Genomic DNA, 22,890 nt, shown 5'->3' with positions numbered 1-22,890 from the left:
TATACTTGAATGATTAGGGCATAGAGAAGGTATTTAGCATTATTGTTGATAATGCTAGTGCAAATGACATTGCCATTGCATTATACATGAACACAAGTGTTCCCTAGGATGGTCTATGAGTATGACTGTTTTATCTCTTACTTTGAAGAGGAGGTCTCTAAAGAGGTTAATGGGCTGACGGCCAAGACCAAGCGGTGAGCCTTCCGACGGTGAATGATTGAAAGAGGTGGGTGAGTTTTTGTGAGACCCGATAAAGATTGTATACAGTATTAAGAATTCATAGCATTTTAAGGCGGTAGTAGATGAGAGCTTGGCTTTCCACGGGTCAGCACCTGGAAATCCCAGCATATGAGCGCTGTTGAAACAAGAGAAGACAAAAAGAAGACAAGAAAAATGAATTTGGATTTTTCTTTTTGTCATGTGGTATGATGGCAATTGGAAATAGGCCTCTAAAGTCTAAGGGGAAGAGGTGAGCCGGCAAGCATATGTGATAAACCCCATATTTTTGTTCTTCCTTATAGCTGGCACGTACCAAAAAGAAAAATAGAAGGGTTTCTCAACTCTCGAAATTCCTAACTAGTAATCCGGACGTCTGAACAACGAACAGTTTTCACCTGCATGATCTGTAAACCAAACCCAACTCTCGAGGTAAATTTTGAGGATTATTATTTACTTTTGAGTAATAAATTTAGGGGTTTTGACTAATTGGACTCAAATCTTTGATTTCAAACTTGTTCGTGAATGATTTGAGCATTTTGGAGCTTGATTGAAGGCTACAGTGTAAGGCATTAAGGTAAAGAAATACTTGTGTTTTGGTTGCTAGAATTTCTGCATATTTAAAATGGATGATATTTAGAGAAATTTTGATGTTTGATTCGAAGTTCATGTAGTGTGTGTTGACTTGTATAATTTCCTATTTTTTAGGATTTTCTAGTTTGGGATGGATCTCGTGTAATCTGGGAAAAATCTCTCTGTAATCTCCTATAATTATTCTTCCCTATCTAGTTAGGCTTAGGATTGTATATTATACCTCTTCCTGAGAAGAATAAACATATCATTCAAAGCATTCTCTGTAGGAATAATTCAAATAACATTGAACCCTAGAACACATCGTAGTTTTAATTACATAGATGAAGCTAACCTGCAGAAGACATTGTCGTGTTTCAAAGAGACTCTTCTACTCACTAGAGACCTTAATAGTCTTATGGTGATAGTCCCAAATACGAAGAACAACTTCTCTGTGAGTAGGGAATCCTTTATATAGAGTTAGTGCTCCAAAACTTCCATCTATCGTGGAGGATGGTTATTGCACCGTTGCCTCTAATTCCGCAGTGCATGTAGTGAAACTGACACGTGCTTCAAACCACAAGCACTATGGATGAACTTCCTCATTTGTATGATATGGTTTTTCCACGTATTTAAAAAACCCCAACTACTTATAATTTCAAATATGCTGACAATACTAGTTGAGTCCAAATAAAGGATTCCTACATTCTCCCACTTGGACTTAACTAGTATTTGGATTTGAATCAACATATTCAATTATAAGTCACCCTTAAGTGATCACAATGTTTTTTTTTTTTTATTACGCAATCCATATCTTATACACATCTACCAACAGTCCTATTTAAAAACAAACTCCAGAAAACAATGCAAGTAAAGAACTGCATGCACCCTGAAATCACGTTTTTAGCAGGTTCTAATGTATGATGTCAATGGCATATACATATATGTTCAATCCATATCATTTTATGCACTACAATTATCACACTCTTGCTTCGAACAACTGAACTTCAAATCCAGTTCCAGCTTCTTGTGCATAACAAACTTATACAATGTGTTCTTTGGAATAAACACCAATCACATGCATTTAGTGCTTCAAATAAGTCTGTACATGCAGTATAAATAATAATTAATACATAAGTTTGAAAGAAATTCGAAACATAATTTGTAGCAACACCTACATGTCAGTGATCTTGATTTATCCAGCAACATTCTTTTCACTCCCACATACCAGGTGAATCAAAGCTTTCATATAACCCCATGCTTGTGATGTGTTCTTTAAACACTCCCACTGCTAAAGGCTTTGTTAAAGGATCAGCAATCATCCTTTTGGTATCAATGTGCTCCACTAATATGTCACCTTTCTTCACATGCTCCTTTACAGATAGATATTTGACATCCATCAAGCGTGTTGCCTCAGATTTCTTATTATTCTTGGAGAAAAATACAGCTGCTTTTTTGTCACAATAGATGACCAAAGGTCTTGAAATTGAGTCCACCAATCTCATGAAAGTAATAAGATTTTTCAACCACAACTCTTTCTTCGTTGCTTCAAATAAAGCTATGAACTCAGCTTCCATAGTTGAGGTTGCCAAAGCCTTTTGTTTAACACTTTTCCAGGATACTGCTGCACCTCCAAGTGTGAATACATAACCACTCGTGGATTTCCTATCATCCAAACATCCTGCAAAATCAGAGTCTGTGTATACTACTAGTTCAAGGTTCTCCACACTCCTATAAACCAACATGTAGGATTGTTCTTTGTAAATATCTCAAGACCTTCTTAGTTGCAACCCAATGTTGTTCCCCTGGATTAGCTTGGTACCTCCCCAGTACACTAATTGCAAAGGCTAAATCAGGCCTTGTACAAACCTGTGCATACATAAGGCTTCCCAACAATGAAGCATATGGTTTTGTTGACATTCCATGTTTCTCTAGTTCATTCTTTTGGCATTGAGATTTATTGAGCCTGTCTCCTTTCCCCATTGGTACTTCTCCATTCGAACAATGTTGCATGTTGAACCATTGGAGCACCTTTTCAATATAAGACTTCTGTGAAAGCCCCAATAATTTTTTCGATCTGTCTCTCACAATTTCAATGCCCAGAACAAAAGAAGCATTCCCCATATCCTTCATTTCAAAGGTTTTAGATAACAACCTTTTTGTCTCCAACAACATATTCATGCAATTACTAGCTAGAAGTATATCATCCACGTATAAAATGAGAAAAACAAATTTTGAACCACATACCTTAACATATATGCAGTGGTCAATTTTGTTCTCAATGAAACCCATGGCTGTGACTTTTTGATCAAACTTCATAAACCACTGTCTTGATGCTTGCTTTAAACCGTATATGGATTTGTTTAACTTACAAACCATATTCTCATGTCCTTCTCTTACGAATCCCAAAGGTTGTTGCATATAAATCTCCTTTTCCAACTCTCCATTAAGGAAAGTTGTCTTGACATCCATTTGATGGAGCTTAAGATCGTAATGTGCAACCAATGACAAAATGATCCTCAAGCTGTCTTTCGTAGAAACTGGGTAAAAAGTTTCAGAATAATTGATCCCTTCAGTTTGTGTGAAACCTTTAGCTACAAGTCTCGCTGTATACCTCTCCACTTTACCATTCAAATCTCTTTTGGTCTTGAAGACCCATTTGCAGCCAATTGGCTTGACATTCAATGGTGCTTCCGCCAAGGTCGACACGTTATTAGTTTGCATGGACCTTAGTTTGTCAATCATTGCTTCTCTCCAATAGTTGGACTGTTGGGTCTCCATTGCTTCATAAAATGTCACTGGATCATCTTGCATGCCTACACACATTTCTATTTCCTGAAGATACACCAAGTAGTCACTTGAGATGGCTGACTTTCTTGTTCTTGCTGGTAATACCCTTCTCTCCATTGTGGCTTGTGGCTCAATTAATTCACTTGTGGGTTGTGATGAAGTTCCAATGTCAGGTTGCTCACTATTCTCCATTGTTACTTGTTGCTCAAGTAACCTACCAAAGAGTTGCGATGAGGTCCCTGCATGAAAATCAGATCCTACCCCACTCAATGAATAATCAAAGTTATCAATATTAAACTCAATTTGTTGCTGAGTTATATTGATCACTCCACCATCATTTTCAATTATGTGGGTCCCGTAAGTTCCATCATTATCAAACCATTCAATGTTATTATCAGGCAATACATTGCCAGTTTCTTCAAGGTTGAATCTTGATGCCTCAATGTCTGGTTCCAGTGAGCACTCCCCTTCTTCAATAAACTTGGCAACTCCAGTCTCAAAGATTCTCATAGGAAAATCAGTAAAATAAAATCTATACCCTTTGGTCTTTGCAGGGAATCCCATGAAGTGACAAGAAATTGTCCTCGAGTCTAATTTCTTTTCTCTTGGGTTGTAAATTTTTGCTTCTGCACAACACCCCCAGATATGCAAATGATTAAGACTTGGTTTACGCCCTATCCATACCTCATAAGGAGTCTTACTCACAGCCTTTGTTGGGACTCTATTCAAGATATAGTTTGCCATTTATAAAGCTTCTCCGCACAAGTATTGTGGAAGTTTTGTACAACTCATCATGCTCCTCACCATCTCTATTAGAGTCCTATTCCTTCTCTCAGCCACACCGTTTTGTTGTGGTGTACCTGGAGATGTATACTGCGCTTGAATTTCACACTGCTCCAGATAGACTGCCAGAGGACCCTTTGCCTGACTAATCTCAGTGTACCTGCCAGAATATTCCCCTGCTCTATCTAACCTTAAAACTTTTATGGACAAATCCAATTAATTCTCAACTTTAGTTTTAAAAATTTTAAAACATTCAAACACTGAAGTCTTATCTTTGATCAAATAAAGATATGTGAACCTTGAGTAATCATCAATAAAAGTCACAAAATATATATTTCCACAAAGAGTTTTAATTGGGAAGGGTCCACACACGTCTGTATGGATTACTTCCAAAAGCTTTTCACTCCTTATTGAACTCTTTTTCTTGACTTTAGTTAGTTTACCTTTGCAACAATCAATACAATCCTTTAAATCACCAAAGGCCAAAGTTGGCAATATGTTGTCCTTTATTAATCTTTCCATTTTGACTTTTGAAATATGGCCTAATCGTTTATGCCACAACATGGCAGATGATTCATTTGATTGCAATCTTTTACTCGGCAAAAAGGTCTCAACATTCAAGAAATTTGAATTGGAAAAAATGGAACACAACAACTGCCAAAGATCATTTACTAAGAAGCAAATTCCAACAACAACGTTTGGATTATTTTTCATAGAAATTCTGATGCTTTCATTATCACCAACGAAAGCATAATCAGATTTTACAAGCTTAGATGCAGAAATTAAATTCCTTCTTAATGAAGGTACATATAAAACATCAAACAACTCTAAAACATGACCACTTGACAGTTTCAACTTTAGACTCCCTATAGCCTCCACTGCCACTTTATTTCCATTGCCAACATAAACTTGAAAAACTTCATTTTTTGTTGTTGTAGTTCCTCTTGTGAACCCCTGCAAAGAATTGGTGATATGCACCGAACAACCAGTGTCAAACCACCAAGAATTTGGAGGGACTTCAACAAGATTAGTTTCAAAACAAACAAAAATTTCAACAAAAGAAATACCTTTCTTAATTTTCCAATTCTTGCATTTATCACAATCTTTCTTCATGTGCCCATATCTTTTGCAAAAATAAGATTTGACATTGTCCATATTTTCCATAGACATCTCAGTTCCCTTAGAGGAGAAGGCATTCATGGCAGTATCATAAGATTTGAATGGCTTAGGAATCTTACCATGTTGATACATACGTTTCTTACCCCTATCTACCTGCATGAAATTGACATGGTTGATCATTTGGTTCTTCTTAATTCTTGCTTCCTCTTGAGCACAGATCGAGATGAGATCATCTAGTGTCCATTTCTCCTTTTGAGTGTTGTAAGAGACCTTCAATTGCTCAAAACTTGATGGCAATGAATTTAGTGCCATACGAACGACAATAGCATCGTCCACAGGCCACCTCCAAGTTTTTGAGCTTTGAAGCAGTTTCCACCAGTTTAAGAATGTGCTCTCTCACACTCTTATTTTCATCAAACTTGAGTGTGGTGAGAGTGGTCATCAAATTCCCCATTTTCAGCCTTCTCTAATTCCCTGTACTTTGCCCCAATTGCCTCCAGGAAGTCTTTGGCTTTGTCATCAGCAACAATTCCTCCACGCACAGTCTCACTCATGGTCCTTTTCATGACTATCAATGACATCCTATTAGCTTTCTCCCATTTCTCATGTTTCAACCTCTGTTCAGCAGTTGAAACATCAGTGAGTGGTTCAGGCTCTTCCTCCCTCAGTGCCAAATCGACGTCCATCAGGCCCAGGACAATCTCGATGTCTTGTTTCCATTTCTTGAAATTTCCTCCACTTAAAGGCGCAATCGAAGAGAAATTCATGGCTGGATTATTCACTACAGAAGACAACTGATTATTGTCAGTAACTAACCAATGCATGTTTGTACCACACTTATGAGCAAGAGGTACAGACTGCCATTGAAGGATAATCTTTTCATGCGTATATCTCAGGCCTTTGGACAAGAGTTTATGCTGAACAAAGACACAATGCGTGATTTAAATAGCTTTCCTGCTCATACATATTTTCTTTTGAGAAAAATATGGACGTTGCATGAATCTCATCACCAGACAATAAAGTGTATAAATTTAAACAACTTAAATAATGCAAAAAGTGCATGATGATATGATATTAAAATTGCCGAACTCATCATACAGAAAATTAAACACAAACATATAGGTTCCAGGGCTTATTAGTTTGCTCTCATACCAAATGTAGGAATAATTCAAATATTTTCTAACATTGAACCCTAGAACACATCATAGTTTTAATTACATAGATGAAGCTAACCTGCAGAAGACATTGTCGTGTTTCAAAGAGACTCTTCTACTCACTAGAGATCTTAATATTCTTATGGTGATAGTCCCAAATACGAAGAACAACTTCTCTGTGAGTAGGGAATCCTTTATATAGAGTTAGTGCTCCCCAACTTCCATCTATCGTGGAGGATGGTTATTGCACCGTTGCCTCTAATTCCGCAGTGCATGTAGTGAAACTGACACGTGCTTCAAACCACAAGCACAATGGATGAACTTCCTCATTTGTATGATATGGTTTTTCCACTGTATTTAAAAAACCCCAACTAACTTATAATTTCAAATATGCTGACTCACTATTATCAATACTAGTTGAGTCCAAATAAAGGATTCCTACATTCTTTTCTTGATATCAGAGCCTAGAGAAAAGAGAAAAACAGTGCACTGTGCACAGAACCACAACCATCAGCCGCCCAGCCAACTGTGCAGCGTCGTCTGACTAATGAGTGACATCATCGTTGCTGACCCAAGAACCACCAACAGTGCAGCCAGTTGTGCATTGCACCCGTCTAACCAGCGAGCGACTCTGTCGTTGCTGACCCCAAGTCCATTACGCTGACCCATGCATCTATCCACCACGACCCGCTGCTACATCATGGAGCCATATCCAACTACCCCAGATCAAGCTTAACCCACAACCCACTGGACCCATACGTTGTCGTTGCAACCATCCCTCTGACCTAAAACCACGACAATCTCTACACTGTACCACAGTCTGAGGAGTTTCTAGACTTCTAGCAACCTACATCATACACCTCCTCGATTTAAAACCCTAACCATCTGCAATCTACACCAACATATGCCTGTTGCTGCTCCAGATTGCAGTGAGTTTGGTTGTCTATTCTTTTGTTTGTACAAAGAAGACATTGGACAAAGGGCAAAGAGACAAAAAGAGAAAGGAAAAATTGGCTTTTTTGCTTTAGGCCCACACTGATGTGAAATATTCTAACACTCAAAATAAAACCTTATGATTGTAGTATATGAAAGTAGGGATCGTTTTAGGCCGGGGATTAGAAGGGATGCTAATCTACTCAAATTAGACTCTAAAACACTAAACTAGACTCAAAAATAGAAAACTATACTTATATGACTCAAAACAAACTAAAAAGACTCAAAACAGCACAAAATAATCAAATAGACTCAAATTAGACACTAAAGGATGATTTGGACGAAAATTACTTTTAACTTGACACAAAACACTTAAAACAAGTTTGGACAAATTCTAACTAAAAGACACAACCAAGTAAAGGGGATTGGATTTTGGATGAAATTAAGGTAAAAACAAACAGATTATAAAGACTAAACAACTTGGACGAAATTAGGGAAAACTATGGGTGATAAGCTAGCTAGAGGGTCGTTCTCCACACATGACACACTTGCATACAAATTGATTTCCAGTTGCTTTTCCAATAAACCATGAACCTCAACACCCTAGATTAACCATGAACAGCACTAATTAACCCTCAGATTTTCCTTAAGTCATTGAATTGGATGGAATACGCATCGGCAACCAAATTATTCTTCAATAGTTCCCTACATGAACAGCATAATAGAGATACAATCAAAGATCATTAAGCTTTTTGAAAATCATAAGCATTGACAAAGCATTCGTAACTATGAACAGCATGATACTCCTGCCAGGAATTTACTTAACACGATCGTGAGTAGCAACCTCCACTACTTATAAATATAAGTTCATAACGATTAGGTGAAACTCCCTTATATTTTAGCATCAAATTCATGCATGCAAACTAAGCGGGCCCTCTTAATCAACACATAAGAATAAGTTCTTAATCAAACAGTTAAGTAAATTGTATTCACGATTTAAGAAATCACAACTGAAAGTAACCAATTCATATTGCAAATATAATCATGGTTTCAGAGTCTCCTCTAGCTAAAACAAGTTTAGCTCCTCATGTTCGCAAAACAAAGATAATTAAACTTAAACATTAAAAAGAAAGATAGAATACACCTAGAAACACTCCAGGTGGCTCCTCCTTCCTTCCTTGCTGCCAACAATGGGGATTTGTGTGAATTTAGGCTCTTGAGGTGTGGTGGATGGTGTGGTGTGAATTTGGGGTAGATGGTGGTGGTTTTTGAGTGTTGTGCCATCATGTATTTATAGGGTGAAGAGGAGCCACGAAATTGGGCTGAAAAGGAGAGGAATTAGGACTCCAAATCACAAAGAACAAGGACACCTTCAATCAGATTCCAAGGAGGACAATGAATGGTCCTTGTGGCAGATTCTAGAACTTCTAGGAGGGTTACATGTGGCATAAACTTAATGCACGAAAATAGGGCTTCTAGAACTTGATATTTAGGTGATTTAATGTGAAAAGGAGTCCTCTTTGAAGTTGGGATTAAGGTAGGAAAAGATTAAGATAGGATAAGATAAGATAAGGTTGGATAAGGTTTGGATAAGATAAGGAAATTTGGATAAGGTTCCTTATTTCTTGCTCTTTCCTTATCTTCTTTGCATTTTGACTTCTTTCTCCAAATTTTTAGCCTTTCCTAGCTTTCTTTTGACTTCAATTTCGTCCATCCACATTGCTCCATAGTTACGCTATCCAATCCATGCCCAAAACTGCTCCAAATAGCCTCAAAATGCACTTTCTTGCTCATTTTGCCATTAGGACCTAAAAACATACGAAAATAGCTTAAAAGACTAAAATAGATAGTAATTAACTAACTAAATGCAAGGAAACAACATAACTAAGTAGCATAAATATGCTCCTATCACACACAGGCTAGAAAAAGTGATTGATTTTAGTTAAATTATAATTTTTTAATTGGCTATCTATGGTTGATGGGCTATCTTACTTATTGGCTCGTGCTAATTGATACTGCTTGGGCTCCTTGGAAATTTGGGTTGTATTAATCACCTACTAATGTATTTGTTAAAGTTGCTTAGGAATGGCAATATAGACTTGTACCTCTCCAAATCGAACCGACCGACTCGGCCATGAGAATAAGACCACAATTACCTCGTTTGCTGATGCGAAGGTAGATTTTGAAAATATACTTGCAGAAGTGTTTGCCTCTACTAATACAAGTAACAATGGTAAGGCTTTAAAGGTTTCTGCCTTTGTTACAAATAATACGTGGATGATTGATTTTAGTGTTATTGAACATATGACTTGTGATTCTAGATAGGTACAAACCCTAAAACCATCCACCAAAACTGTTGTGAATGTCACCAACGGTAATCCTACCCCTATTATCGGGGAAGGTACTGTCTCCCTTTTAGATACCCTTAGTCTTGATACCATACTTGTTTTTCATTTTCTTGACTATAATTTATAATTAGTTGCTCAAATAACTGTCACCCTAAATTGTCTTGTCATTTTTTGGCCTCCTTTTTGTGTTTTTAAGGACATTCGGACTCGCAAGACGATTGGTTATGGTATTAGGAAGGGGAAGCTTTATTACTTGGAGCTGACATCGAATAGTTCCTGAATTCACTCAAGCTCCTGCAGTGGAAGGAAAACAAGGGGATAGAAATAAAGCTTCAAAGATTTGGTTGTGGAATTGTCGACTTGGACATGCTTCATTCGGCTATCTGCGAAGGTTGTTTCCTAGCCTATTTGTTAAGCCTAATATTTCTAACTTTAAATGTGGTTTTTGTGAAATGGCTAAAAGTCATCATACTTCATTTCCGCCTAGTTTGAATAAAAGTTCAATCCCATTTATGATAATTCATTCTGATGTTTGGGGACCATCTAAAACTACTACACTTGGTAGTGCTCATTGGTTTGTTACTTTTATTAATGACTGCACAGTATGACTTGGGTTTGTTTGATGAAGTCCAAAAGTGAAGTTACTTCTTTGTTTCAGCAATTTTACAAAATGGTACAAGTACAATATAAGTCACAAATACAGGTTTTCAGGAATGACAATGGCGGCGAATATGTAAACTCTGAACTTCATGTCTTTCTTGATCATCATGGTATTGTTCATCAGACTACATGTCCATATACTCCACAACAAAATGGTGTTGCAAAACGCAAGAATTGTTAGCTTCTAGAGGTTGTTTGTGCATCTTTGCTCAAGGCAGGTCTCCCATTATCTTTTTGGGAGATGCTCTCACCTCAGCTGCATATCTCATGAATCGTGTTCTATCCTGATTAGTCGACTTTCAGATGCCGTTCCAGACTCTCTCTCTTCATATGTTGATGCTCCTACAGTTCACCTCACTTGTTTGGTTGTGTGGCCTTCATTCATCTTCATAAACAGCAGAAGATTAAGCTTGAGCCTTGGGCCTTACGATGCGTGTTTATAGGGGTATGCCTCAAATGAAAAAGGGTATTGTTGTTATCACCCTCTCACAAAAAAATTGTTTGTCACTATGGATGTTGCGTTTCATGAGAATGATATGTAATTTGCAATCCTAAGTCTTCACTTCAGGGGGACAATTAGACAGAAGTTCAAACTCTTGATTATACTATTCCATATATAGATAATGTGAATGATTTGGATTTAAGTGGTGATGTCTTGGAAATAAGTGGTGATCATTTACACGAAAACAATGATGTGAATGAATTGGAACTATGTAGTAATGTCTCGGAGACAAGTGGTGATCATTCACGTGGAAACAATATTGAAAAACTTAAAAGGACGGATCGACATCGCAAGATAACTCACTGCCTGATAGCTCACTGCTAATTTCCTCACGACCAAACAATCTTCTATCGCCAACTACCTCGCAGTCAATCTTGAGTCCCAATAAGCATAATCAATCATCTTCGATCCTGGATGCACCATCACCACGTCATCTCCCTGATCACCTTAGCCAAGGTATTCCTAAACTTACTTATAAAGCCAACCCTAAATGCAAAACTAGGTATTTGGTGAGTAAACCCAACCCTAAGTCTAATGTGTTATACCGTTAAGTAATTATGTGTCTACCAGTCACCTGTCAGAATCAAATAAGTCATTTATGCATCAATTATCTACTGTATCTATTCCTAACAGTGTGCATAAGGCTTTAGCTGATCCGCGTTGGCAAGCAGAAATGAGTGAAAAGTTGAAGTCTTTAAAGAACAATGCTACCTGAGATATCACAGACTTAAGGTGCAAATAGGTCTATACGGTGAGGTACAAAGCTGATGGGACGGTGTATCGCTTTAAGGCAAGACTAGTAGCAAAATGATACACTCAAAAATATGGAATTGACTATACAGATACATTTGCCTATGTGGCCAAGATCAATACAGTTCGTGTTTTGTTGTCATTGGCTGCAAATCTTAATTGGCCATTTCAGCAGTTTGAAGCAGTCCCCGGTAATGATCCAAATATGCATAGACAAAAGGTCTGCAGGCTTTGAAAATCATTGTACGGGTTGAAGTAGTCCCCAAGAGCATGGTTCAGTAGATTTACCAAGTTTATGAGAGCCTTTGGATATAAGCAAAGTAACTATGATCACACGTTGTTCTTGAAACGTCGGAATGGAAAGCTTACATCACTCATTGTATATATGGATGACATGGTAGTCACCGGTAATGATCCGGATGAGCATGTAGCCTTGTAGAAATATTTAAGTACAGAATTCAAGATGAAGGATCTTAGTTCTCTAAAATATTTTCTCGAGATTGAGGTATCAAGGAGCAAGTTAGGAATCTTCCTGTCACAAAGAAAGTATATTATTGACCTATTAAAAGAAACTAGCATGTTAGCATGCAAATCCGTGACTACTCTGTTGGCAGAAGGAATGAAGCTAAACATTGATTTAAACCAAGCACTGGTAGCTAAAAGGAGTTATCAACAGTTAGTGGGAAGATTTATGTATTTGTCATATACTAGACTAGACCTTGCTCATGCCTTGAGTGTCATTAGTCAATACATGCATGATCCAGGAGAACAACACATGAATGTAGTTATGAGGATATTGATTTATTTGAAAGGAAATTCGGGGAAAGGGATTTTATTTAAGAAGAATGGTCATTTTAGTATTGAAGGTTATACGGATGCTGACTGGGCTAGTTCGAGGGATGATAGGCACTTAACATCAGGTTACTTCACCTTTGTGGGTGGAAATATGGTCACTTGGAGAAGAGCAGGGAGTAGTAGCAAAGTCGAGTGCAGAAGCAGAATACAGAAGTATGGCCCTTGGTATTTGTGAGATTTTATGGCTTAAACTACTACTACAAGATTTGAGTGTCAAACATAGTCAACCGATGAAGTTGTTTTGTGATAATGAGGATGCTCGTGATATTGCTCATAATCCGATGCAACATAATAGAACTAAACTTGTAGAGATTGACATGTTCTTTATTAAAGAAAAGCTAGAAGGTAAAATAATTGAAGTCCTTCTAATCAGAACGGAAGATCAAATAGCTGACATTCTCACCAAAGCAGTTTCTAGTGAAAAGTTCTCTAAGTTTGTAGACAAGTTGGGCATGTGTAACATATCTACACCAACTTGAGTGGGAGTGTTGACTTGTATAGTTTCCTATAATTTAGGATTTCCTAGTTTAGGATGGATCCCGTGTAATCTAGGAGAAATCTCTTTGTAACCTCTTATAATTAGTCCTCCCCATTTGGTTAGGCTTAGGATTGTATACCTCTTCCTGAGAAGAATAAACATATCATTCAAAGCATTCTCTTCTGTGTGGACATTAAAGGAAGTTTATTTGGAAGAGATTAGTCTGTGAACAATACTTAACTACTCAAAGATTAGTAGGAACTCCTGCTCAAAAACTTTCAAAATTGTTCGTTGTCAATTTATAGAACTTTATGTTTATAATCAGAATTGTTCATATTATAAATTACCCTATAAAGATCGCCTTTGCAAAAATCAATTAAACTAAGATTGTTTAGTCATCAAACTGTTTAAAAACAAATGAACGGTATTAGTAAAAGCATTACGAACTGTCTATGTACTTGTTATAATAGATTGACTAAACGACCTTAGTTTTAATTTATATTTTGCAGAGATGATATTTTAGCTTCAAAGTTGAATTCAATTTTGTGGAAAAAAAAAAAAAAAAATACATTTATGAAACCCGCTGGTTTCATACCAGGGACTGAACTATAAAAATAGTTTCAGTTTTGGGGCCAATTATGTATTTCTCATAAAGGGGCCAAGGTGTATATAACCAAAAGTTTAAGGGTGTTTTGTAAACTCAGAAATTTGTTTAGGACAAGAGTGTAAGTATCATATAGTAGGGTACCAAATTAGACTCCAAGAAATGTATTTGACCCTAACAAAATAAAAGGGAATATAACCTGGTTATTATATAAGGATTATATACTAACCTTTTGTATTTTTGTTGGATTAGGAACTCTAAGTACGTTACTCATGAAAAAAACATTGACACACTGTGAAGGTGACGTCATGAATTGTGGGAGCATGCTAAGCTTTGGAATCAAGGTAGGAAAATTCTTGGAGAACCTTCATATATTGATTGGTTTCATACACACAATTGTGTATGTTAATTGGTGCAATTTTATGACTACTTGATATCATGATTCAAATGCTGGAGCTTGTCTTTGGTTGATGTTTCTTGAAGAATATTATTCATTTGAATGTCATTTGAATATTGTTTCATAGTTATCATGAACGATAACTGTGTCATGTATCGTGGACTCAGTGGGGAAAGATCCATGGAATTGAATAACAAAAGATCATGCACTAGTCCCAAATTGAGAAGGTATGAGATTTGTGGAAATATGAAACTAATAGTAGTTTAGCCCTCTCGGGGTAAGAAGACCTATGTTTAGCCCAAAATGCACGAAATAAGGGAGCGAAGCTCTTTGTGTTAGAGTTTGATAAAACGATCTATTCGGGTTTGGGTTTGGGTTTGGAACTGTGAATTTGACGAGATGACTAATGAAAAGAGAAACAGGGTTGTTTGTTAACTGGATTAACATAATAGACTGAAGAGGAAATACTACATTGATGCATCGTCATTGATTCCAGTGTATTATATGCATTGTGGTTTTTGCCTTGATGAGCCATAAGTTCGCCCCTTATGAATATTTGACAGTTGTTGACTTAGAGACCTGCAAGGGAAGACTTTCATGGGAATTATAGACAAAAATTTTGTAGCATAAGTAGAGTGTGAATGTCTGGTTGTGAGACATTATGATGTAAACTAAGAGATGTATATGTTCTTGTTACTTTACTTTTTATTCACGCATTGCATGCGGCGTTAAATTTTTTCTAGTGACTCCAGGTTCGGGGCCTGACAATTTTACTTACTTTCTAAAAAAAAAAAAATAAAATATTATGATGCCACCTTAACACTCAAGGAGGTGAAATGACACCTCCACCACCACTCAAGTTCAACAACGCAAATCATTATCTCCACAAGCACCCATTTTAGGAGAAAGGGTCCAATCATCTACAACCACTACATCAAGGGGAAAGGGTCAACCATCAACAAGGGAAAAGGGCCGCAGGGGTAGTCTTCATGAACTTGAACTTTCAAGTTTGAACAAAAAATTTTAATTTCATTTGGAACCTTGGTTTGTAACTTAAGTTTTTGCTTTTTGGTTTGTAACCTAACTTATTTCATTTTGGTTCATGTTTTCTTTTTTTTTTTTTTTTTTTTTTTTTGAATAAACGATATTGTCTACACTAAAGGAGCAGCAGAGTAGGTTAAGCTTCACAATGAGCTAGCAATAATATGGTTCAAATTCACCCTTCGTGAGAATTGAACCTAAGACCTCTCGCTTACAAGTGAAATGGAATACCAATAAATCATAGTACTAAGTGGCTTTGGTTCATGTATTTTTAATTTAAGTAGTTTGCTAGTATAGATATAGTAATGATACATTGACACTAACGAACATTACATTTTAGCATAGAGCTAGTAGTTCGTTAATATAAAATAATAAATTTTGTAAAGAACAGTGATGATAAATATGAACTAGTTTGAATTGACCCCAAAACTAAGGTTGGGACAATGTGGATGATTGTGGTGGACATGCTAGGCCTAAGTTTTTTATCAATAGGTCACTAGTTCGGCTCTGAAATTTTGACATATGATGAGCGCATATTGATAGATTGGGCTCAAATTCTATATTTACCATACCTTGCCCAAACTATCGATTTTATTGGGCCAAATTGAATCTTTACCTTGCCTTGCCGAGCTGTCGTGTTTGCTGTCTTGTCTAGCTCCTATGATACCTATATGAAATGGAGTAGGATTCTGTTTTTTCTTTTTCTCATTCACTTCCTTCTTCTCTTCTCACACATTATTTCTTGTCTTATTGTCTTTATAAAAAATTAATATAAAATGTTGATGTGATTTAACTGTAACCGTTCAAGTATGAGAGGAGGGAAGGAGAGAGAAATTAGGAGGGAAAAGAATCCTTCTCCATATGAAATTCGTTGATCGTATACATGTTGTGTTATAGGTGGTAAGGTGCAGGTTGTGAACAAAATGAGTATAATTAGTGGTTTGCCACTTGTGATGTGTTTGGAAGTACTTTTCAAATTATTAACACTACTTTTGATGAAAATGTTTTAGAGTTCTAAAAATATTTGATGCACCGTTATTTGTTTTTTGCATAAAGTACTTCAAGTAATTTTTTTTCAGAATTCATTCATACTTTTATCAATGATTGGTTCTAAAAACATTTTGTTCAAAACGTTTTCAGTTATTTTTAAACTACTTCTAAACACGTCTCCCAAATATCTCGACAATGGTGACCATTAAATTTTCAATTATGCACGATTACAAATTCGAGCATTTCCTTCACCAAATTATCCCAATCTTCAAAACAATAGAAGTCGACTACAAGACCACAAAAATCAAATGAAGATTTCACTCTACGGAATTAAAATTAAAAAAAAAAAAAAAAAAAAAAAAAAAAAAACACTAGAAATTCAAAGGATGATAAAGTAAAACGCTAACATGATAAAGAAAAGCATTTCCATTTATTATATTTTTGAGGTACAATAGGATTTCAAGGCCAAACATTTCCAGTTTATCAAACTGAAGAGAACGAAAATCATGTCTTTCAACAGACAACTCATCCTATGAAGTTTTAACCAATTGTCCAGTCATACTTCTTTTCCCACTCTCCTGTGTTGATGTGGAATAAGTAAATTCCACTCTCTTGTGTTCTCCATATGCAATGGACTCCTCCACAACTATCAATAAATTTGTCACTAGGATAAAATACATTAACAACAGCATCTAATAAATTCGAGTACCACAGAATACATGTAAAAACTGTATTGAACCCAATATGAAATTCGAATTCCCACTCCTCATTAGAAGCAAGATTACGAATACCAAAATCATCGTTCCATGATCGACAATGGTAGTTAAGTTGGCTCTCAATGATGCAGGAGAAGCCAAGGGTTCTTGAGGAGACGAGGGATAGATGACTTGGGATTCACTCAACCAAGGATAACGGAGCTCGCTCACGTCACTAATCGTGGATTTGCTCAAATGACCAAGCCAAATGCTTGATTTTAGAAGGAGAAATCACTCTCGTCAAATGCACAAGGCAAATACAATTTTGATTCATTTCAGTCTCCCATTCAAAACTTTCTAGTACAATATTTATAAGGGTTTACAAATTAATTGATCTCAGGTTTCTATAACACCCTTACAACTTCCAAAATAATTAACAAATTCCCAAATAATTAAAATACAAGACAAGCATATTAATGGTTTCAAATTGTTTTCTTCAAGGCCTACCTCCTGCATCATTAGTGATTTCTCTTTCTAAAATCATGCATTTGGCTTGGTGGCGTGAGCAAATCCATGATTAGCGACATGAGCGAGCTCCGTTGCCCCTGGTTGAGCGAATCCCAGGTCATCTATCCCTTGTCTCCTCGAGAACCCTTGGCTTCTCTTGCATCATTTGGTACCAGAGCTTTGCTACGTTCTTTGGGTCGTTTCCATACCGTTTATGTAAAATGGTGGGACAAAGAGGTAGAGGAAAACATGAGCACCATATGAGCATCGTGGAATCTAGGGATGAAAGAGACAAAGAACTTCAAGCACTTCGAAGACAAGTTGAACAACTTAGTAGGAATCGAACGCCAAGAAACTCGTATGAAGCCTAATGGGTCAAAACGCAGTAATTCTGATCATGAGGCAGAATTGAGGTGGCTTTACAATCCACGACACCGTTCGTCTCAGGGGAATAAAAATCAATTATGGAAGCTTAGGATGCCAAGATTTCATAATTGACTTAAGGTTCTGAGGGATTGTGCGGAAGATTACAAACCAGATGACACTGAAGGATTAGCGTTTGAGGTTGAAGCACCAATTGAAATCAATAAAGATTCAAACCTGGACGTAAGTCAATTTTCTTTGCCTTCTTATTTTGAAATTAAGTGTAAGGAAGATAAACTTGGCATTTCTCTTGAAGAAGAAACTCAATACGGTGAAATGAAATATGATTGCGATAAAGAACCCAAGTTTGATCAAATGGTTAGTACTTTTGATTGGACTGTACCACCTATTTTTAATGAATCTGTTGACAATGAAGAAGTGAGCTTGAAGAATGTCAACCTCAACACTTTTTAGGACAAAATAATTGAATTTTGTATCATTGAAGAACTCAACAAGTCTATGTCAAGAAGGGGTTTGCAAATCAGATTCTACAAGGGATATTTTGGCCTCTACTTGTGCTTTAGATGTGAAGTCTTGTGTTGATCTAACAAGTAGCAACATATTGATGGTTTCTGGTAATAGAGATGTGGTGTTAGGATTTAAAAATGGATGGCCACAACACATTGCCATACATGAGCAACCTAAAGTTGTGGAAGTTACTCCTACATTTGAGTTTCATGATCCGGTTTGGCATGACTTCATGCACACTGATGTAACCAAAAAAATGGAAGAGCGAAAAGAGTTATTGCAATATTTGGAAGTTGATACATCCTCAAGTAATCTTTATAAACTATTGCGGCTTCTGGAAATAACTGCTATTTTTTCTATTATGCAAAGAAATTGTTTGTTAGCTTGAAAAAGAAAACTAAGCATGCGAAGAAAAGTTGGTTACAATAGTTTGGGTTATGGATCGATTTTGAATCAGTGAACTCGTGGGTGAGTTCTTTCTCACCTGGAAAGTTTGATACAGTGCATGAAAGGGAAATTCATTGAGCTCTCACATTTAAATGGCTAATTTATATTTTAGTAATTTGTATTTTGGTAAGTTGTGTTTCAATTATGTATTTAGCTTGGCTCTTTATCTTAGTTTCCTTCTCTAGTTATGCTAGTGTTTGTCTAGTTGTGATGCACGAGGCAAGCCTTGAAGAAAACAATTTGAAACCATTAATATGCTTTGGAATAACAAAGGTTTTGCATTTTAATTATTTGGGAATTTGTAAAGTTATTTTGAAAGTTGTAAGGGTGTTATAGAAACCTAAGGTCAATTAATTTGTAAACGCTTATAAATATTGTACTAGAAAGTCTTGAATGGGAGATTGGAATGAATTAAAATTGTATTTGCCTTGTGCATTTGAAGAGAGTGATTTCTCCTTCTAAAATCAAGCATTTGGCTTGGTCATGTGAGCAAATCCACGATTAGTGACTTGAGCAAGCTCCGTTGCCCTTGGTTGAGCGAATCCCAGATCATCTATTCCTCGTCTTCTCGAGAACCCTTAGCTTCTCCTGCATCAAGTTAATTCTCTGCCCCTTAACAGTCCCCCATCACTCGAGCTTGTTAACGAAACGCACAAAGTGCTTTTTTCCAAGAATGTAACTATAGCAGCTAATCGGGCCAAATGCCAGAGTAAGGAAGAGCACGAAATAGAAGAACACCTTCATTTTTGCCAATGCTGCTCAGTATATACTTTGGTTCAGTATATGGGCAATCTAGCTATATGCTTTTATAAGAAAACAAATGCTTTTTCATTGTTTGAATAGATGCTACTTTGTTTCAACTTCATATTTGTTTGCTTAATTAATTGATTAGCATTTCAGGTTATAGTCGTTACCTATTAATTATGTCTACATACATGATAACCAAACTGTCATATGCATGTACATGTCTAATTAGCACGCCAAGATCATGAGTTGTTCTCATCTACATCACATGTATATACATGCATGCCAACCCGGCATGTATAAACTTGATATGTGCGGAAAATATCAAAATGGAACCACATAGTCCATAACGGAATCCACACCTCACATTTACGGTACAATAAATAAAAATATATGGACAATGCTAGCAAGACCAAAATTTTAAACTAAATTCGCAAATCAAATGATGTGGTTATTGAGAATTGGATTATTACTTAAGCGTTAATTAACGTGTTTATTTCCTATAGGTGACACAATATTTGATTTGCAAACTTAATTTAAAATTTTAAAATTTTAATCTCCCTAACATATCTTAAACATATACGAAAGCAGGGACTGTCCGGATATTACGAAAATGCCTAAAGTTACGCAAACAACAAAGAATAATCTTTGAAGTCATAGATTAACATTTTTCCATTCAATTTTCTTGACCACTTATTTTATTAATTTTAGAGCAAAAATATTCAATTTTGTTCTAAGTCAAAATTAACCCCTCTCATCATGACAAACAAGTCCATTGAAAGAGATAAATTCTTTCAATGCATGACACTAAGTAAAGTTAATAAGAGCACACAACAAGAATTTACGTGGTTGGCGAGTGCTTCCAGTTTCATTACAATAACAAAAAATTTGACCTTACATGTAAAAACTGCTCCAAACCCAAATTAGTCTGAAATTGGTACCAAGTGGAATATCCTGTATATAAAAATTATAATTTGTTGGACTGACTAGTTAAGTCTGCTAGTCAACTAGATAGATTTGTTAGTCGATAAATCTGAGATTCAAATACCAATTTCAGTTTTCAAAAAACTATCCTACTCAGCAAGGCTGTAAATTGTTGCAAGTTATTAATGTGTCAAGTGAGCACATACCATTTAAATGTTCAACAGATATATGTACCATGTACGTGTATATAGGATGTGTGACACAATAAACATAACTTGAACACAAAATATTTTTGGTCGGAAAAACTCACATTTGGGTTAAAAAACCAAAAACTCTCCACTTAGTCCAATCCACTAGTGTAAACAAAAGTTCATACAGAGACCACACAAGCTCAATTCCTAGATCCATATCTACGGAGCAGCTTTACCTTTGTGCAACCTTGCCTTACACGAGATGGACTCCTTCGGTCTTTACAAAGTGGCAGCTCCGCATGAGCTCATCACCTTGTGGCACCAAGATCAACACGATCAATGATGTGATATGATTTTATGATATGCACATGAAATCTGGATTCAAATGACCAGTCAAATTCTCCAGTCAAACAATTGAAGGAAGAATCTAACTTGAATCCAAAAGCTTGGTCTAAAATCAAATTTAAAACTTAAAACTAGACCAAGACTTAAATGCAAAACCTTAAAACAATGAAACCCTAATAGACAATGATTGGATGTTTAATGCACGAGGAAGATTTGGCAGTTAGGGTTCATAAATGGAGAAGATGCAAGCTTCAAGCCTTTAAGGCAACTCTCTCTCTAAAACTAAGTTCTAAACCCCCCAAGAACAAACTAAAACCTCCTAGGGAGCAAATATACCCAAGGAAATCAAAATTTCCATCAACTAACTTGTCCCAAAGACACTTGTCAGCTGCAAAAGAGATCTAGGCAGATCAATGGTCAAAAACTGACTACCATCAGAAAGGTGTTAGTCAGCCCATGTGGGCTGTCTTAATCTGTGTGTCTAGATAACTGGAAGTCAGCGCGCAAAACTAACTAGACAATCATACTAGATAAAATGCAACACAAATAGAGATATGAAATGCGCATGCATGAACAAATATTTGAGTTGAAATGTGCCACTTCTTGAACATTTACTCCAGCAACAATAGCTCATAATCTGAGTATATTGTAAAGCTAGATTGAGCATGTGCGATGATTTAATTATAATATTTGATAAGGAAAGCCAAACACTTAAAGCTAGACTTTACATAGTCCGTATTCAATAGGATACACCCCCTGTACACTCTGTCAACTAATGAAGATCACTCTGTCACTTTAGGGAAATACCCTCTCTAATAACCCAAACAGTAAACCCACTATTGTAGCTCGCATCAAAGAGATACGTCATCTCTTGTAACCGTTGTACTCAACTAAATCCCAACTGAGCCCTCCCATAATGTTCCCAAAGCATATCCTTTTATAGCCACACGTAGAAACCTCCAGAGTATGATAATTTAACCATTCACTCACCAGTACCATGTACAAATGCACAGATTAATGCCATGCATGAATACAATGGCCAACACGCAATAACCACAAGCATCAAACCGTATAATGAAAATAATCATAATGCATGAATAAATTCCTATGCATGAATGAAGCCTTGAAAGTCCAAAGGCCTCCACTTAATGAGGGACGTTCACACTTCATTGGTTTCTTTCACAAAGCTACTTTATTTAAAAAGGACTATGCATCGAATCATTTCAATAACCATCTGATCAAGCATCTTTATCAAGCTAGGGTTCTCCAACACAATGGCTGATTACGGGGTGACAGGCTTTTTCCTTCTGCTCTCGCTGTCCATCTGCAGCTCAATGGCTGATTACCGGGTGACCGTTTTTAACGATTTGGCTCAAAACACCAACCTGAATGTTCATTGTCAAGCTGCAGGTGTAGATCCGAGCACTCACTCGATCCTATTTTATCAAGACTTCAGCTGGACCATCAACATTAACACTACTCCTGTGTTATCTTGTGACATGAGATGGGGTAGCGTAAAGGGTCATTTCGACATCTTTGATGCTAAAAGAGATGCCACTAGATGTGCTAGAAACTGGTGCGCTTGGCGTGTAAAACAGGACGGCTTGTATCTCTTCATCGAGGCGCATAAGAGGTTGGAGTTGCAGTTTACATGGCCACATTGAGAAATAAATTAAGTTGAGAAATAAAGATGATCTTCTGATTTTGTTATTTTGTTACTTATCCATGTTACATGATCTTAATGATTTCTTTTGAGAAGGTCATCACATATATTTGTGTTGGGATCTAAAAAATCATTCGGCGAAAACCTTTTATGTTCCTTCTTACTCAATAGTGCTTTCTATGTTGTGGACATTCATATATAATTCTTTAGGCTATCTCACAAAGCATTTCAACGGGTCTGTTTATATTTTTGAAGTTGGGTCGTTTAAAAACCAATTGGCAATGATTGACCAC

The 22,890-nt window shown here is 36.5% G+C and overlaps 2 protein-coding genes across 2 annotated transcripts; one reads left to right on the top strand and one right to left on the bottom strand.

Moving 5' to 3' along the window:
- Nucleotides 1-5,891: 5,891 nt before the first annotated feature.
- On the bottom strand, nucleotides 5,892-6,302 carry LOC108867802. The gene has a single exon (XM_018649439.2). The coding sequence runs from the start codon at nucleotides 6,300-6,302 to the stop codon at nucleotides 5,892-5,894; it is 411 nt and encodes a 136-aa protein (XP_018504955.2).
- Nucleotides 6,303-22,208: 15,906 nt separating this feature from the next.
- Nucleotides 22,209-22,598, top strand: LOC103955352 (S-protein homolog 24-like). The gene has a single exon (XM_009367229.1). The coding sequence runs from the start codon at nucleotides 22,209-22,211 to the stop codon at nucleotides 22,596-22,598; it is 390 nt and encodes a 129-aa protein (XP_009365504.1).
- Nucleotides 22,599-22,890: the final 292 nt, after the last annotated feature.

The sequence above is a fragment of a genome, unplaced genomic scaffold, assembly GCF_019419815.1.
Source record: "Pyrus x bretschneideri cultivar Hongxiangsu unplaced genomic scaffold, Pyrus_bretschneideri_v1 Contig36, whole genome shotgun sequence".
In the NCBI taxonomy this organism is placed as follows: Eukaryota; Viridiplantae; Streptophyta; class Magnoliopsida; order Rosales; family Rosaceae; genus Pyrus; species Pyrus x bretschneideri.
The sequence above is the reverse complement of the archived record's forward strand: the minus strand, read 5'-3'. Positions and strand labels throughout refer to the sequence as shown.